Source organism: Etheostoma cragini, chromosome 20 (assembly GCF_013103735.1).
Source record: "Etheostoma cragini isolate CJK2018 chromosome 20, CSU_Ecrag_1.0, whole genome shotgun sequence".
Lineage (NCBI taxonomy): Eukaryota > Metazoa > Chordata > Actinopteri > Perciformes > Percidae > Etheostoma > Etheostoma cragini.
In genome coordinates, this window is record NC_048426.1 from 16,577,644 (window position 1) to 16,596,791 (window position 19,148).

The 19,148-nt window shown below is 40.1% G+C and overlaps 3 protein-coding genes across 5 annotated transcripts; all 3 read right to left on the reverse strand.

The window, feature by feature from the left end:
* Positions 1-967: 967 nt before the first annotated feature.
* On the reverse strand, positions 968-6,821 carry ccdc28b (coiled-coil domain containing 28B). 2 transcript variants are annotated; one of them, XM_034858011.1, is made up of 6 exons: positions 6,564-6,821; positions 4,961-5,401; positions 3,999-4,168; positions 3,602-3,756; positions 2,370-2,392; positions 968-2,244 (listed from the first exon to the last, which is right to left on the reverse strand). In XM_034858011.1, exons 2-6 carry the CDS (start codon positions 5,194-5,196, stop codon positions 2,190-2,192), a joined length of 639 nt encoding a protein of 212 aa, XP_034713902.1. In that variant the 5' UTR covers positions 5,197-5,401; positions 6,564-6,821; the 3' UTR covers positions 968-2,189. The 2 variants fall into 2 exon arrangements, with proteins under 2 accessions (XP_034713902.1, XP_034713903.1); XM_034858012.1 differs by having other exon boundaries at positions 4,961-5,357; positions 6,564-6,809.
* A 531-nt stretch (positions 6,822-7,352) lies between these two features.
* tmem39b (transmembrane protein 39B) lies at positions 7,353-10,982 on the reverse strand. The gene is made up of 9 exons (XM_034858959.1): positions 10,792-10,982; positions 9,930-10,131; positions 9,554-9,773; positions 9,243-9,326; positions 8,818-8,972; positions 8,367-8,700; positions 8,094-8,281; positions 7,878-7,998; positions 7,353-7,719 (listed from the first exon to the last, which is right to left on the reverse strand). The coding sequence occupies exons 2-9, from the start codon at positions 10,058-10,060 to the stop codon at positions 7,486-7,488; spliced, it is 1,467 nt and encodes a 488-aa protein (XP_034714850.1). The 5' UTR covers positions 10,061-10,131; positions 10,792-10,982; the 3' UTR covers positions 7,353-7,485.
* A 675-nt stretch (positions 10,983-11,657) lies between these two features.
* On the reverse strand, positions 11,658-17,146 carry LOC117935789 (KH domain-containing, RNA-binding, signal transduction-associated protein 1-like). 2 transcript variants are annotated; one of them, XR_004654820.1, is made up of 11 exons: positions 16,783-17,146; positions 16,083-16,210; positions 15,422-15,538; positions 15,189-15,335; positions 14,921-15,048; positions 14,474-14,741; positions 14,315-14,391; positions 14,175-14,236; positions 13,880-14,055; positions 12,043-12,102; positions 11,658-11,960 (listed from the first exon to the last, which is right to left on the reverse strand). XR_004654820.1 is itself a non-coding variant. In XM_034858284.1 (9 exons), the coding sequence occupies exons 1-9, from the start codon at positions 16,922-16,924 to the stop codon at positions 13,943-13,945; spliced, it is 1,182 nt and encodes a 393-aa protein (XP_034714175.1). In that variant the 5' UTR covers positions 16,925-17,146; the 3' UTR covers positions 12,828-13,942. The 2 variants fall into 2 exon arrangements, 1 of the variants encoding a protein (XP_034714175.1); XM_034858284.1 differs by lacking the exons at positions 11,658-11,960; positions 12,043-12,102 and having other exon boundaries at positions 12,828-14,055.
* Positions 17,147-19,148: the final 2,002 nt, after the last annotated feature.

Consider the following 19,148-nt stretch of genomic DNA (forward strand, 5'->3'; position numbering starts at 1 on the left):
AAAATTACACTGATGCCGAGATCAAGGTTTGGTTGGAACCAATTCTCCTGAATGGGGACAGTGTGAAAGGAAAAGGAATTTGTAAAGGCCCGGATCTGATTCTGTCCCAGTATAGTGCCAGTCTTCAAGTAGCCTTTTAACGCATCTATTGTTAAATTATATTGAAGTTGTTTGTGAACAAGAGCAAAGACAGATTGATATATAAATAAAGTGTTTTATTTCTGTAAAAACAACTTCCAGGTGCTTCATTCAAATGTTGATTGTGTTGGAAAAAGGATTTTGACGGGCTTTGACCACATTGCTTAAAGGTGCTCTAAGCAATGTTTGGTGACGCACTTCTTGTTGATGTTCGAGGTATTTTCAAATCAAATGAGACAAACTCGTCCCTCTCTCCTCCTCGTCCAGCCCCCTCCCCCTCCCTTCCGTACACAAACCCCCCACCCCCAACTCCTTCTTGTCGGTTATTGACTGCAACGCTGGAACACGGTGTGTGTGTGTTTCGTGGTGCAGGTTAGAACAGATTGTTTTTGTTGCCGTTTGTAGAGCCTGGGCTGTCTACAGAGTTTTTACAGTGTGTTCTCGCGGATAGCGAGAACATGTTTGCTGTATGTGATAAAAAAAATTGTAGCCTAAAAAAAACATGTGACATTGCTTAGAGCACCTTTAAGTTACATTTGATCCAAGAAACACACATTCTATGCTTTTTAAGTTACATAATTTACTTTAATTAATGACTAGGGACTGAATACACACTGAACAGGTCTTATGTTGTTTTGACTGTGCCCATTTTATATATATAATGCTCTTAATGTGGAAAATAACAGAAAATTGCTGACTGAAGAGGATTTCTGATGTTAGAAATGTAATATGTGACATTAGAGGCTATCCGCACCATGCCTTTAAAACAGAGGTAGGCTTAGAAAGCAATTTAAAAAAGTCTATTACATTTTTAATAACCAAATGCACCAATGATTTGACATGCTTTGAAGTTTCAGATTGAAAAACATAATCACATTATCAACTTGCTTGTCAGGGATAAAATATTATGGCAAAGGTCCGCTACCAAGTTTGGAATTAAATACAATGCGCATCAGAATCTTACCCCCTAAACATTTACACTATAAAAGTAGCTGCCACTTTTAAGTTGTACTGTAAAGATTCATGCCAGCTGCATTACTCTGCAAACGGGCTGTCCAGCACATTATCATGAGAGACAAGTGAAGGTCTTGTCGTATAAGACTCCCTGTGACTTCCATGTTACAGTAGGTGATTTTTAAAGCATTTCAGTAGTTAGGTTGACTCGCTTGTGCTGGGAGGGATGCTGCTACTGGGTCAGCCATCATCCACAAAAACAAAGCTTAAAAACAACACTAATAAAGCACTGCCACAGATATCCCATTAGTGTCAACAAATACAGTAGCTGGACTGCACATTGGCAAAAAAAAAACATTGTACTTGAAAGTTCATCAAACATACATTTTGTAACTTCTCACATCAAATGAAGTTATATCAAAAGATTTACCAACTACCAACTTTTACTACATCCCGTCTGCTTTCCAGTTTTAAACTTTAAAAGCAAAACTATAAAAATGCTTATTCACAATAATAGCAAAAGTGAAAACTCCCCTTTAGAATTCTAAGCTAACCACAGTGGTGTTGTCGACAAGGACCAAACATGTTTGCTACTTAATTATGGCTCAAATTTGCTAACAGATATACATACTTTCGGAAACGATGCAATACTTTGAAATCAGCCCAACTTCTTAAACTGTCATGAAATTGGCTTTTTGTGATGAAAATTGAAAACACAAATAGAGAACCAAAGATTACACCTGGATTTAATTATTTGTGGCCAATGATGTAACTAGTAACTGGAGCCAAGTTAGTCGATACCAAGAACATGCTGATAACGTAGACACAATGTATTTTATCTAAACCTTCTGATCATTTCTTGTGCCATAAATGAGGGCTTTATGGTTTTTAGTGTTCATTTTATGCTCAGGCTGCTGCTTTGAGTCACTATGTTCCCTCTGCTACAACGACCAAATGGAAAAATAGCTCCTCCTCCTCTTCCTCTAGATCTTTCCGTTCTGTTACTAAGGCAGCTGGATCAATGCCATGGCAACCTGGTCTGGTTAGATGTTGGGAGAAGATGAGTGTTTGGTCGCCGTCCTCCACACCTCGCTTTGTCAGGGACCAGATGTCTTGGGCAGGTCCTGGTTCTCAGCCAAGTGGAGCTTTTGTCTGGACACGGACACGTTAAGAATTCACACAGACAGAGTTTGATCTGAAAACTATTTAAATCCGATGTCTGCGGAATGCTGGGGGATTCACATAAATAAAATAGCCATTTAGTTAGGAAAGGATACATTGAGGTGCTGAGCTCCTCCAGCTGTAGGAACAAATGAACAAAAGGGTAAGAGGTATATTGAAAAAAGAACATGATATTGTAGTACAGGGTTCTAATAACGGATGATATTACATAACAGCCGGTATAAGTCGGGTCACTATTTGAATTCAACTCCAATCATCTGACTACCTTGTTTACAAAAGCAAACTAGTCAACTTCCCTTCTTATGGACACAAAGGAAAGTCACTTCACAGCCCATCTGCTCTGAGACACAATTACCCACCGCTGCTACAGCTAGCAAGTATTCCTGGCAGCAGTATCTGTAACATGAGCTCAAGGCTTTTTTTCTCACCTCCCTCACACATAGCCCTGCAACTTCCCCTGAGTGAGAATAACCAGCCACAGGTGTCGGTAACTAGGAGCCGCACAACATGCTAACAATAGAAACTCAAGGCATTCTTGGACTGCACATCACTGTTTGTGCTGGACAATATTTAACATTTAAATACTGCTATATGACTAATCTCATCTTAGACCAGCATATCTGCTTCATTAGAAGGCTCACAGCTAAATACACACGTATAGTATACACATACTGTGTCACGGGCCTGACTCGTTTACACTGCATACATGTGAGAAATGCCTTACTGTCTTGATCCTTGGGGCACTTGGAAAGAACAAATATTAAAGCCCTTTGCAGTGTTTCACTATTCCCCTGATGAAAGATTCCTTAAATAGAAATAGACACGTTGTGGGCAGTTAATAACTAAACTGGAGTGCTCCCATGACCTAATCATTTGATTCTCTCCTTTTTTTATACTGTATTGGTTTAAAGGGTAAATAAATAGTTTGACTTTGGCGAGAGTTGTAAAGTCTCAGCTGTAAAATTCCTTGATGTTCATTAACGGCTGACCATCCATCAAAGTGCATTAAGAAATGGACCTAGAGTTTAACCAAAGAGGTTTACTGATGTATATTAATCAAAAACAAAGAATCCACCTAATGGACGGTTTTATTGTTATTGTTACTGTTACTTATTGTTAAATATTTTTGGGGCATTTTTAGGGCCTTAATTAACAGGACAGCTGAAGACATAAGGGAGAGAGAGAGAAGAGGAACAACATGCATTAAAAGGCTGAGAGTCGGAGCCGAACCTGCGGCCGCTGCACCAAGGAGCTAACCTCTACCCATCCATCTCTGAAGAAACAACACGGATGAGCATGACCTTTTGCTGCTGTGGTTGGTGCTTACGTTACAGAGCAGGTGCTCCAGGTTGTGGTCGGAGGCACACTTCCTCTGGTCCTCTGATAGTTCCTCCACGTGGCTGTCGAGGCTAAAGTGCAGTCGTGCCAACTTCTCCTGCATCTCCCGCACATGCTCCAGTTGCTCAAAGGAGCACACCTTACCTAGAAAACAGATGAGTTGAACCAGACAGGTGTAACTTTTGTAAGGGCAAAATGTGTCATCTGATTGCAGGAGGATTACAGCAAGTCATAAATATTTCCATGGCACCAGATGTGTACAAATAGCACGACAACTATTTGATTTCAGTCTTCTTTGTGTTACAAAGACACTTTTCCGCTGGCTTTATTTGCAGAACGTAACACAATATTCCCCTGGAGGCCTCTCTAAATCGAGGTTATCTTACCAAAAGCCTGTAGTTTGCCTGAGTGGAAGTCGTTGAGGAGATTGAGGAGGCCTCCCTCCATCTCTCTCACATCTGAGACATCTGTGAGAAAGGAGTGCTGCAGGGGGGAAGACTGGACTACTTTACTGGGCCCTGCAGGCTGGGGGGCCCTGGGCTTCTCCTTGTGGGGCCTGAGGAAAAACAAACATCACGATCATCTGTTGTTGCACTTGTTGACATTTAAAAAAAGAAGACAGTCCAAACTTAAATTGCCTCATCTGGATTTGTATTTTTGCTGTGTGTTGTGTGTGTGCGCCTCCTCCCTCTCCTTTCCAGGTTGGTGATTGTATTGTATCCCTGGATGAAGGACAGAGAAGACCCCGCCACTTGGCCCCTTCACGACTTTGAATTTGGTGGTGAGTCTAGTGTGTCTAATTCTGAGGCACCTTCTTGTTTGTTTTTTTTATTGTGTTTATGTGTAGTAATTTTTTTTATTTTTTTTTTTATTTTCTATTTTCTCTAATGTCTGTATTATATTTCTATACTGTATTTATCAACGGGATGTAAAGAGTTTTATCTGTTATACTACTTTTTTATTTTTGTGTTGTTGACTGTAATTTTCATATTGTTGTTGTTTTTTAGGGTGACAATTTTAAGATCTGTCCAGGGACAACGGATGAAAAATAGCCTTTTGGCTAATTCTGGTGCATTTACAGCAATGTTAATTAATGTACACTGTCCCTGTCAAATAAATTAATAAATAAAAAAATAAATAAGAGGAAATACACTCTTTCTACTACACTATATACAGTATTTAGGTGTAGTTGTGTAAAGATACTGCACACTGTATGTGAACTGACATTATCAAACGAAGCCAGTTACATTATTTGAAAATAAATAAGATGATAGGATAAAACAATGCAAATAACCTTTGCGGTAGTTGGTGTTTTCTGGAGGATTTTCCTGATATGTAAGACACAAACCTGGTGGTCTTTGGTGGAGGTACGACGACTGTAAACACCTCTTTGGGCTGTCCTGGCGCTCCGATAGATCTCTTGCACTTGCCTCTGTTCTTGGGCGAGGGGGGCTGTGGCAGGCCAAGAGAGAAGGTGGCACTTTTGCTGGCAGGCAGGACGGCGAGTTTGCGGGGGTTGATTGGGGGAGGAGGGGGCTGTGGAAGAGACACCTTCGGGCTCCGCTTCTTGCGCTTGTCTTCCATTATTATTATTATTATTTTGTTTTATTTTTTTAAGTGCACCTCTCTGGGGTAAGATGGAGGTGGGGACACTGCTTGGCTGGTGTATAAGACTCCCTGAAGCAACACAGGGAGGAAGTTCAAAAGCAGCAGCCTTCCCCTCCTTGGGGACTCTCTGGAGGATTCTGACTGTGCTAAAAGGAGTGCTGGAGCTCCAGATTCTCCCCCTCTGCGCACACACACACACACACACACACACACACACACACACACACACAAAAGCATTTTGTGATGCTTACATTAGTTAAATTATTAAACCGCATTTACACAAGTTATCACAACAATATATGTGTCACAGACAAATCAGTCAGTCAGTACACCACTGACCTACCGGCCTCAGTGGGGTTGCATTAGATTCAAGTTTGAAATGAAAGAATTGTTTTATTCATGATGCTTCCCTTGTGTAAAAAGAGGGAGTGAAACAGTAGAAAGCGGTGCTTCAGTGAGTGAAAAGACCTTAAAGATTATGTGTGAAGTTACGGTTTTGAAAACACTTTCCAACCAACCAGCTAGACAAAAAAATCAACAAATCCAACCAAGCTACACTCCAGTAGGCTTTGTTTTGATCTTTTACTATGAACAATAAAATGCAGAGACAGGTTGCATGAGTCCCAATTAGGAGCATAATGTATAATGGTACAGTAGGCCTACTATACATTATACAAATGGACCTAATGTACACAGCTTTCAGACACATGGCTGAAGGAGAAAATCAATATACTGCATTCTTATTGAGACTTCCCTATTGTAAGATAGTGGAGTTTAACCCATCTCTTTACACAGTTGAGATGAGTGACCCGAAAAGGCATCTTACAGTGTGATGTGACATTTTTAAATAGAATGGCCTGCAATAAATCCAAATATTTCACCCATCAATTAAAAAAGTTGATATACAAGACATGTATTGGATTGCATTTGCCTCTTGTTTGTTGTTTACATATATTAGAGATATTAGTACCTTCAAACTATTGCAGTAGAGTGGTTGTATCAAAAGACCAAGTCAGTGCATTAACGGCATTGTGCTCTCGGCACTGGGACTAAATAACCCTTTATCCCATTACAATGGGATGGAATCACTGTAGCTGTTATCTCCTTGACACACTGCGTCAGCCTCCGTTTAATGTAACCAAAGATGGCCACTACAGTAATACACAATGGCAACTTTATACGCTGAAATGCTTCTTTATTTAGATTATATTAACCCTGTACAAAATCTGCTTCGAGAACGATATGGAGCCAGCTGTTTTCTACACCATATAGTGCAATTCACTGTGAGAGAAGACGCGTAACCAGATCGTCTACGAGCGAAAGACAAAAACGTTACGACTTACCGAATCAATTACGCACCACAGAGCAAACCGGCTGAGCACAAAGTCACGTTTCTCCTCCCGCCATTTAAAAACGTTTACGTACACTTAATATAAATTAACCTTTATGGCGCAATGTTGGTGAATTCTTCGTGCAGCCCTGGTGCCAACACTGATGTAAAGCGCGGCATTAATCGATGCGCTCAGCTCGTGCGGGGCTGTTGTCTTTATGCGTCTTAAAGGGCCAGTCCGCCTCGCTGTGTGTGCCAGACAGTTAACCCCAGCAGGTTATCACTGTTTACTTTGTGACAGGTGCACACAGCATGCTGGGTACTGCTGTACACTGATCAGCTGATGATGCAAATAGCCTTCTATTACAGCGTGGGAGGTTTGATATCACAATACAGTAATATGATGCTACCAGAAACAGGCCACATGGTGACGCCAACGTTTTCCATCTTTTATTAACAGTCGAATATATAGTGAAGTATTAATGTGTGAGTATAACTAATGTTGCAATAGCCAACTGCAACATAAGGGAATGTTCAAATTTGAATTTTGGTGTTTGAATATCACCAATCCAACTTAAACTATTTGTGGACTTAATTTGAGCAACTGCATTTGTTTAAGAGAACAACTCAAGCTACTTGAATTAATTTAGTTATAGTGATAGAAAAGATTAGAATCCTTACAGCTTTTCTTTGATCCATATCAATACTAAATAGATGGGAAAATATCAGTCATTTTTTTAATAGACCTTTTGTGGTCAGAATGGAAAACACATTTTTGAACCAAATAAAACTAAAGCAAACCTTCAAAGTAATACAAAAATATTTATTTTATTATGGCAGATCAGAACAAAAACGTGACACAAAATGCAGTTTGTAGAAAAAATACAGAGCTCTCCGGCATGTTTGTGTTGATCTTAAGTGATAATAACTCAAGTCTAACTGACTTTTTGGTCTGACAGGCTGTTTGAGTACGAATATGCCTTTCCGAGGACTATTCTGTCTCTGAGAAGCTTGAAGAAGGCGTAGTAGTTGCTGAAAAGAATCAGAGCCAGTGATATCGTCTGATGCCACTTTTCTGAACATATCAATGAGTAGAGCTGGTAGAATATCATGGCACCTTCCAGGATGATGAGTATGTTCAATATTCGTAAAGGCTTGTTGAAAAAGAACTAAGGGGAGGAAAAGGGAAAGGGTGCAGTCATCAGATAAAGTACATGCAACTTGCTGCGTTTTTAAAATGCCGCAAATATTTTACAAAACAGGCAATTCCAGTAATCTCTGGCATCTAGTGTTGTTAGACAGGACCTGTTCATTTCAGAATACTCACATAGAAGCGATAATGGGACACATCTGATGGAATTGCAACATTGTAGTGACCCATGGCCTTGTAGACGTTCTTATTATGTTTAACCAGGACTCCCTGTGGCCACATGTACTCTTCCGTCCATCTGTGCAAAGAGAGACAGCAGAGTGAAATTAGGATGTGAATTAAATTAGTCCAAATGGATCTGAAGCCTTGTAATAAACCACTAGGACTACATACATGTGCTGAAGAACATTGGAGCAGAGCGAGGGGTCTACTTTCTGCCAGCAGCCCAGGTGAGCTGCAGCTTTATGAAGCAGGTCACAGTATCGAGGTGGCAACAAGTGCCTCATGAGGATCACTGACGTACTGACTGACACCAGGATGAACAGCTCACAAGACCAACGCTTGTCCACATACTGTGTGCTCTAAAGGGAAAATATACAGGCGGAAAAATTTGAAATGTTAAGTCATATTACATGTTGAAAAGCTACAATTAACACGGTTTCTTACCTTGACGAACCAGACGGGTACAAAGGCCACATAGTAGGCACTGAGCATCGAGCTGACAAGCACCTCCTTCATCCTCCAGTTAAAGTCCATCTTCAGGTACTCCACTTCCTTGCGGATGAGATCCGGGGAGAGGCAGCAGGCGTGAGTCGGCATGGCCTGGACGCCGTACAGCTGGCTGGTGTGCTGCTTCCACGTCTCCTTCAGCACAGTCAAGTAGTCCCTGCCCCGGCCCATACTGCCCACCTCCTTGGAGCCGATGCTGGCGATGGGGGAAAGTGGACCTGCCCGCCGGAAATCACAGCTCAGCCGGAAGAATGGAATATACATCCCGAATCTGCAGAAAAAAAACACTATGATTAACTGTTACAATACTGTGAGCCCTGCATCAACACTGCAGTGCAGGTAGATGCTATGAATACAGCCTGCTCTTATTTTCCCTGTGGATACTAACGGGTAGCAGAGGAAGAGCAGGCTGAGGACAGAGTAGCTTCTGAAGAGGTAAATGAGGGAACGGCACAGGCTCCAGCCTGTCAGCGTCAGCACAGCAAACCGAGCCATCACTAGAAATATTGAATGAGGGAAGGATAGTTTCCCACTCTGTGATGCCTGGAGAAGAGAGGAGGGAGAATGAATTGGCATATGCATTAATACAATTTTGCCATCACACCTTTATTCAACACAGAAACACAATAGATGTGACAGAGAAACAAAGCATAGAAAGTATAGTATCCGTAGTAGCTGAAATGCTTTGCTTTGGATCCTCGCGTCAAATACAGAGTAACATGACTTATGTTGTTTCATATTTTAATGTACAGAAACACGTAAGGGACAAAAGCTTAATTCTAAAAAGCTAGAAGCAATTACTAGAATTCTTACCTCTTTTACAATTGCTGCAATTAACCTCCTTGCCAGTATGATGACTGTGAACACCAGCATGTTATAATCAATAAGATGAAAGTTCTGCAAATAATAACAGTGATTCAGGATTATTGCTCCCACTTACAATTATTTTGTCAACATAAATAAGCACAACCTGGAAGTACCAGTTCAAGCTACCAGCAAGATATGCAAATTCAAAAACAATAGCGATATAGTAATCAGTGTCGGACAAAACAACTGCTAAAACTAATGCCTGATAACCATAATAAACATGATGATCATTGAATAGCTGACCACAGAGTACGCACCAGTGAAGTGTGGGAGGGAGGGTGTGATGGGGGGTACCACCACACAGTCTTGTAGATGTTGATGTAATGGACAAAGAGGGCGATGAGGTGGCAGAAGAAAAGATGGAGCTCAAACAGCACGTTGCGATCCATAGATAACTCTGGGATCTTACAGTGCTTCAGAGGAACCACCGTCTGCGCGGCCAGTGGGGGGCTGGACATACATGTTCCCGAACCATTCCTGCAGACAAAACAATGCCTTGTTATTAGGATTATAATATGAGACAGCTGGAATAAGACACATAATGCACTACTGAAGCTTGGATTAGACTCTCAGGCTGCAATGTCCATATCTTGTCTCTCACAGTGTGTTTGGCAGCAGTAGATCAGAGCTTACCTTGCACGAGATCGCACGCCTGTGACCGGGGAGCTGGCCGAGTGGTTGCCATTGCTGACAGAGCCTGGTTCACTGCTTAGTGGAGGTCTGCAGTATGTGGTACGGTTCGCCCCTCTCCTTCCACCAGCCATCACAGACACACCCACGGCTCACTTCTCCCAGCTAGGAGTCTAGTTTTCTGAGTTCTCGCCTTGATTTGTACCTGTTTACACATGACCGGTCAGACACACTGACTGAGAAGGCTGATCAAGAACATCCAACAAATATGTAATCATATTTATTGACTAATGGGTGTAAAGGATTTAAATCAGTATGTGATATGTATCTCATAGGATACTATTCACTGGCACAGCAATACACAGTTAAGAAATAAAGTTATAGTTTTATGTTGTTTTAGATTAGTCACTGAGATTAAATGAAAGGAGTGGTGCAAGGAGTCATAACAAATATTATACATACATGTTGCCAAGGTTTAGGGTTTTATGATCAATAATAGCACGCGCAAAGCCAAAAAGACCTCGCAAACCACTGACGGTATCGTTGAACAAGTTTGCACTAGTTGCATAGCATCTTTTGATTATGGTGCAAGTTTTGCGGAAGCTGCACTGCAACTAGCTGAGTAGCAACCTAATTTGCTCTCTTCCTTGGTCAACTAGCTATCTCATGAGAGCCGTTTCGGTTCGAGACATGACGCAGAGGACGAAAACAACGTGGACCTGTACGATGAGCGATGAACACCGATCTGTTTGCCAGGACCATGCTTCATTAAATACAAAGATTGAGGCCTAAGCTAACAGTGTCTCTGGCTAGCTAGCTAGCTTCCAACCAACCAAACAAGCTAGACTACAAGACATAAGCTTACCAGTGGCAGTCTCTGTTGTCTGTGTTAGACGCTGCTCTGTTGCATAGATAACAAGTTAAACGAAATACATTTTCATAATATTTATTGAAATATTGGCGTGTTTTCCATTGAAATCAGCGAAGACAGTCATTGTTGATGTGAAACTAGCCGCTGGATGGATGGGGGCGCGGATATGTAAACGACCTGTGGGAGGAGAGTCATTTAAAGGGACATTCCGCCGAAATTCTAACAGACGCCAATGGCCGCAACAACAAATGAAAAACAATTTGTTTTGGATGATACAATACGATACTCAACGTTACACCTTTATATTAAGTTGGGGCTGCTGCAACTGTAGACTTTATGTATACAATGCTGCATGGAGTGTATCAGAGAGTTGGTTTGGTGCAACCGTGCACTGATTGAGCAGTTCATTCTTTGTTTATTTACTGACTTTTTCCTCAGTAAGCTCACATGTCGGCGAGAATTTGGAAGCTGTGTATGCATGCATGGGTGTCCTCCGGAAAAAGTAAAGTTTGTAGTGTAAAACAAGGTCTGTTGTCCCAAATACCTCTTTTATCACATAGAGCTGTGTGGATCGGTTAGTTAGATGTAGCCTGCTGTAATGGGCCTTCAAGTGTAAATATAGTCAAAAACTGGACTACCAGAATTTTTCTATGGTAACGCTCACTAGCTGCATGTGAAAAGTGACAGATTGAGTATACCAGAGAAAAGTTGATTGAAATAAGCTATGACTGTCCAGCAAGATGCATGTATTTAATGTAATTTAATTCATCCTTTTACTTATTGGAAAAGTAACATTGCCCTACATATAATGAACTATCCCAAACACATGTAGAAACAAAAACACAATTTAATTTAAAAAAAACACTTCATTTTCAAGTTTTCCCCCCCCCCCCCCCCAATAAAAAGGCAGTTAAAATGTCTAGTATAAAAAAACATTGTTAAACTGGACAATACAAAAATTCCATATGACCAGTGATCACAGCACATCCTCTTAAAAAGTAAAAAAGTTCTTTGCTAAAGCAACATTTCAGTAGAGCATTCTCAGTAGTGATGGAGAAAGCTCCCTGTTCTTTAATCCAGACAAATCCCTAGAAGGATTAGTACTTGACAGAAGCAGTCAGACACTGCGAGGCCTCTACTCTTTCCAGGGACTTTGAATGGACCTGTTAAAGAAAAGACACATTTGAATAAGCTTTACTGCAAAATTCAAAGCTAACACTAATTTGCAGAATCTTTTGAACTGACCTTAAAAGCCTGGTTAACTGGAGTTCAATGTGTCAACTGCACCTACAGTTTGCCGACAACCTAAGAAGAGAAAGAGAAATGAGACCTTGGACACCCCAGTGCCTACACGCACACAGTGGATAACACACACATGCAAAACTAACTTTATGCTAAAAGTATAGTATCATGCAACTCAAGCTAAGAGGTTTTTGTCCACCAATGGGCTGTTTTAACGCTTTGAGTGCAAAAACTAATTTTCATTAAAATTCTATAGAAATTAGGATAGACATTAAGATGGAACTTTGTAAGTATCGAGTGAAATGAATGGACCATTATTGGCTTTATTTGAGCAAGAGTTGCATCACAACCATTTCTGATTGTTTTGTACGGCTTATTTTGCTCGGAAATAACTACAGATAGCATAATTTTGTACTTCAATGTTTTGGACATGTTTTGGATGACTTGCATTACTTGATGTTTTACACAGAAAAACAAAAATCTAACAAATGAGTGTTGGGGTTAGTTTTACCTTCTTGTGGCGATCTTTAGGCTTTTAGAATCCTCTCTTCTGCGATTTTTTTCTTTTATAAAAACCAGCCAGCATGACTTTGCATCAAAGTCAAGTAAGATCCCTGCAAGCTTGATTTGAAATACTGTTGAAATTCAGCCGAAGATACATTGCTCTCGAGAGCTTGAATAGATAACACTAACTAAGGTTAATGACAATACATGTTCAAGCACTATATATCATCCTCAAATCAAACATGTATTTGGCAGTACATTACCTCAAGGAATGATGAGCTTTATTTTTTTTGAAGGTGACATTACAAGTGTCATTTAGATAAGTTTTGAAAACAGACGAAGAGGATAAGTTCAGTGTCAAAACAGTATTTGTTTGTTTTTTTTCAGGCTGACGTGTATACATACAGCTTATTCAGCGTTGTTGAGAAACCACTGAGGACCACTTTCACAAACTGAAGGCGTTCCTTTGGTACAACAAAGGCAAAATACCATGTTTAGATTGATTAAAAAGAAACTAGAAACTTTATTGAAACACGCACTGCAGAAAAACATTTTGGGATATATTTAGTATCCTATTTAGCCAAAGGTACACAAGCATTATGCATTTTTGAGACGGCACGGCTTAAAGCATACACAGTTGTCCTAAGGTTATGTACAAAATATTGAGTTGGCTGCAACCTTCCTCACACACTGTAAGGATTGTTAATCCTTCAAGCTTTACAAGAATTAGTCGATCATCAGCGTTGATTTTGCAAGTAATAGTTGGACAAATCATATATACCAATTGTAACTGTGGCAAAAATAGAAGCACTTTTCTGTGTCAAATTGAGTTCAATAGTATTTTAGGAGATTCTATAACTTCACACAAGACTAGATTTGTTTTGTAGTATAAACAAATATTTGATAAGACTTAGTTTTTTTATTATTAATCAAAACGGCTCATGGCTGTGTTTGAGTTTGCAACTAAATCTATTCTAGTTATAGTGAAGTTACATTGAGGTCTTATGAATAATTGTTGTCCAGTCATGAAGGACTTTTAAAATGCAGCCTATGTGAGAAGAATTTATTGCCACATCACATTTAGTTCAGTAACAATTAACTGAAATAATAATAACCATCATATATCACTAAAATGTTATTCTTGTTCCTTTGTTAGGTTTAAGTCACTGGGACCTGCCAACTACGCAACTGAAAACATTAAACGGAAACAGGTCAACAACGAAAAACCTTTTCTTAATGTTTCTCCCCTGGCACTATGATACAAACAAAACGTCTCTACCGAGTTTAAAAAACAAAAATAAACCATAAAAAAGGGAACAAACGAAAGGGAAATTACTTTTGAAAAAAAGTGAGTTACAATCGGAGACAGTTGCCACAGCAACTCTCTACCAGTAGCCGTTCAGTATCGTCCATATGGATGCTCTCTATACGATCCCTTTGACTGCCTGGCTGCGCCGGGGGCCTTGCCTCCAGCCCCGGAGTTGGACCATGAGTTGTCCCAATCATCTTGAGCTACAAAGACAAAAAAGGAAACAGAGGAACACAACATCAGAAATGGATAGGAGGTTCAATTAGCCTTCCACAAGTGACATTTACAGTGAACAAAATGGAAGCGTATTTAAAAATCTTACCATAAGGCTCGTATGCCGTTTCCTGGGCCTCTCCATGTCCGTAATCATAATATTCAGTATCCCTGTGGTCAGTATAAAAGTATTAATACAGTACTCCCCAATTCACAGTCAGATTCAACAGGGAGATACATTTGACTTACGCAGGTGCCGATTGCTGATTATAGTAATTTTCATATCCCTCATAGGAAGGCTCTGCATAGGATTCTTCATACTGAGACTAGAAACAAAATTAATTGTTAGAGAATGTCAAACAAGTTACAAGTTACAATCATTTCCGCAAAAGGACATAAGCAACTTACATAGTCTTCATAGCCATCAGACTTGGGCTGTGATGCTGAGGGAGGACCCTGGTGTTGCTGGTGAGACATGGCTGAAGAGGGGAGCATCCTTTGAGCCCCTGCTGCAGGGGGTCTAGAGCGGGAAGATGAGCCTCCTCTATTAGGAGCAGAAGGTGGCCCACCCCTACCAGATGGTGCACCTCTAGGACCATTACCCCGGCCTAATCCTCCACGTGGACCGCCACCACGCATTGCTCCTCTGGGAGCCCCACGAGGCATCCCTCGTCCCCTGTGGAAAGTTAGGTTGTCAAAATGTGATCAGCCATAGAACGTATACTAGAAACCAGTCAACAAGCAACTAAAGAGTAATAGCCCTACACAAAAAACAGGGTGTCTGTGTTGTCAGATGATACTACAATGTGCTGGGGTAGAAGTTAGTATTATTGTAATTATGAAACACCAACCAACCTTGGTCCTCCAGCACCTGGTGGTCCACCTCTGCCCCTTCCTAGGTGCCCACCACGTCCTCTGCCTGAACCATCCTGGGATCCATTCAGGAAATGAGGATCCATGTACGGGTCGTGCTCACCAGGTTCCTACGAACGAGTCAACAGTCAATTACATGACATTCCCTGGGAGTCGCAAGAAACAAAACTGCTTGCATATCTGGAACGCAAATTTTTGTACACAGAATGTTTCTGTAACTGGGATGCAAGCGGTTGTCTTGGGTACATACTGGGATAAGGAACTTCTTGACCTCCTCCATGGCATGAGCCATGCGCATATAGACTTCTGGTATGGGTGCCATCACCTCAATGAAGACATGCAGCTCCATGGCAAGGTGTGCATATTTGGCCTCACCACCTTTCCTCAGCTCTTCCTCCTGATGAACATATGATATGCAAAGTATGGTTAACATACAAGCCATCAGAAATACCAGGTAATATCCCTTAAACACTCTACAAATACCTTATTCTTGTCTCTCATGGAACCTTTACCCAGGACTGAAATCTTTGCACCCGTCTCTTCCTGGAGCCTCTTGATTGTGCTGCCTTGAGGTCCCAAAAGCTTACCAACAAAGTTGACCTGTTGGGTGCAATTGCAGCATTTTATCATGTTGTGCTACCATAACTGAAGAGAAGCAGATTAATATAATGGCAGGTCAAATATTCTGCTCCAACATGAAATCAAGTTTTTGCAGTCAAATCCAGTACAATGCCCTTCGCCTCCACAGTAGCTTCCGTAGACCCCTTTTCACAAGCTGCAATTGTAGAGTGTTGCAAAACCATTCATGCAGAAACGAGCTTAGTAGGGCACCGACTAATTCTGGGACAGCAAAGATGGAGAAAATGGTTGCTTCAATCAGATAGGATTAGTCTGACCTGACCACAGCCTTCTGCAAATTCTGTTAACGTTTTAAGGCCCAGCATCCAGGGAGAGTAATGGCTACCATTTTACATATTTAACCCCATAGAGGAAAAAAAACACAGATATAAAATGTACTTTAATTGAAGTCCCACTAGGTTCATTCTCTACACACAGCACACTCAGTTGACTGATCTGCGATGGTGACAAACCCCCCTGCAGACACTAAATCAGAAAAAAAAAAAAAAGGAAAGGAAACACTTACCCGAGGATACTGCTTGGTAGGAATTAGTACCCGCTCTTTCAGTTTAAGGTTCTTTGTAGCAAAAAGGTCCAGATACGTTTCCTTCTCTGGCTCTTTCTTGGTGTCACCTTTTTGAATCCTGTCGATTTCTGCAGACGAGACATTTTTTTCAAAAAATGCTTCATTCACAGATGCAATGGCCGATTAGCGATACAACTGATTATGCATTTTCCAAAAATTGGCCTGCCGACCAGTGAAATTTTAAGCTCCATATTACTTTTATAGAAAAAACATGAACTTTTGCCATTACCCGCCATAATATTTAGTGCTGTAGTCATTATTTTAATTGCATTTGTGCACTGTGTGAACCATAATAAACAAAGGGCCTTCCAAAAAATGAGTCGATGTGAAATGAAGCTATTCCGTTAACTATGAGACTTTAATATGATTTAAATGTGCGATTAACCAAGAAAAAATATATCACACTAATATATGAAACGTTATTCATTCTGTCGAATAAATTGGCCGCCTTGTGAATCTGTTGCATTTTTAACAAGAGGGTTTGGCCCACATCGCTAACAACCACGTGTTTATTAGCTACACCATTGTTCAGGCCTGTACCGGCCGCTGTATAAAAAAAAAAAAAAAAAACTAGGCCTCGTGCCATACCGTTAGCTGGTCTGTGTTAGCCTCAATAAGATAGCAATCACAAAAACGTTACCTGCAGAAATAAGTTTCATGGCGTGCGTGAAAGACGAGTCCAAGCTGTCTTTTTCAGCCAGGAGCTCCGGCAGGTATTTAGTGTCTTCCATTTTGATTTTCTTCTGTGGGCTTGACTCTATGGCGGACTCAGGATTGCTCATAACCGTACTAGCACGGCCAGAATAACGAATGAAGCCTTGCTATGTTCGTTAGCTTCACCTTAAACTAAACTCCAATTAAGTAGCTAACGTTATTTCTGACTGTGGCGCAAGAAATGATAAAGCTGCAAAGACCCGGTGTTTTTCCGTTGCAGATCGCCTTGCTCTCTTCAATGGACAAAGGAGGAATGGCGCAGCTGCATTTCAGTGTGATGGGAGGAAGAAACACAGGCTGAGACTATGACGTCATCGCCAGAGCACACCAAGGTAAAGGCATCCGGAAGAAGCCACGGTGTTTTGTTTTTTGATAGGCTTTTATTTTATTTTAGTACAGACTCTGGGACATATTAATAAAAAAAGTGTACCTACGTTCATCATTCATTCATCATTAGAACCAATTACCTACTATTTAGTATGTTATTTGTCTACAGTCAAACATATATGATGTCTGACTTTGTACCAATTACATGTCCATTCATTGCGTTTCTCCCAAACATTGGTATGCCATTCGTATATCATAGGCAATGTTTAAGGTTCCCACGGGGTTTTAAAAACATTGAAAAAGTCTTTAACACCCGTGCAGTGTAATATGTCTTATATTTTTATAAATTGTATAAAATAAAATTGAACATTTAAAAAAAATGTTTTAAATTCAATTAGCCTTCTTGTACATAATTATTTTATACAGTTTAAAAGATATACAGATTTGGCATTTTCCCCTCATACTTCTGTCGGACTCGGTATAAAGTTGGCAATGAATTTCATTTAAAATGGTATTTCAAAAAAAGGTCTTAAAAAGCCTTGACTTTAAGTTGGAGGACCCGGGGGGTACCCTGATTTTTTTGCCAAGCTTTGTTTATACACTGTCTGTATTAAACATGTCTCTGGCCCGTGCACAAACAGGCAAGTTGGGCTGCTTATTGTAATGCATCCAACATTCTCTCCTCAAATAAAATTTAAACCCCAGTTGATCATGGCTTTCATGGGTAAGCGATATTTTGATAACTCTGGGTTAGGTTGGGATTTCATACAAACTATTGTAGTTAGTGTTAGCAGTGTCCCTTGTATAGGGTCAGTTAAAACAATGGCATGGTTCTTTACAATATGGGCTGCAACAAAAAATACTTTTTCTCATCAATTTTTCAATCATCAAATTATTATTCCATTGTGTGTTATGTAGGTCTAAATACCGAAAAAATAACCTTCATATCTTTACACAGCTGAAAGGGATTCCTTAAAATTGCCTGCTGGCTCAGCTGAACAGCCGATTATTTATTTTTTTACAATAACATGAAACCCAAAAAGCAAGCAAATCTCTCATTTCACAGAAATAAAAAGATAACTATTATTTAATTAAAATTAATAGTTATCTTTTTTATTACTGTCATTCAACTTACCAATCACTAAACCTATTCAACCACTGCCTGTATTTTATTAAAATGAATAGAAGTTATTGTTTCCTATTCCTTTGGCCCAGGAAGACATTTTTACTTCAGTTAAAACATTTTTTGAAATGTAATTGTGCTTCTTACCATCCATGTTATGTTTCTGCATTTTCCACCAATCAAGGTTTCAAGGTTATATATTTGTCCCCTACTCAACATATCTCTCAATTATGCAGTACAATGTGTTGTTACTGTGCTTGAAATATACATTTAAAATTACATCATACACCACAGAGAAAAGGTACACCCACTGCAAAGGACTGTAATCACGCTTGTCTTCTGTGTGCCTTTTGAGGTAAAAACTCCAGCTAGGCTTGTGGATGTGGTCTAATATACGGCTATAAGTAGTACATGTATGTATTGTATTGTATATCTTAAAAGCACCAAAAAAAACAAGTCCAACTGGAATACATTAGCCAGAAGGTTGATCATAGGATCCATAGAATCAGTACACTATAGTCATTCATTTGAATTAAGAAATTAGTTGTTGCACTTTGGCATTGAGCCAATGTACTTCAAAAGAAAATCCCCTGCTATTCTTTGATGTTGACTTATTGGATGCATTCTTCCTTAAAATGACATTCTCACATTTCAATCCTTTGAACAGGCAGACACACATCATAAAGTCCTGATCTGTATCTTTAGCTTTAGCCCTAAAGAGACACATGCATACGGACATGATATCCAGACTGGATAACTGTGTTTCAACCATAGACCGTATATATATTGATGGACAGAGCATCCGGTTCGGAAAAGTGCAACCACTGCGGAAGTAACTTAAA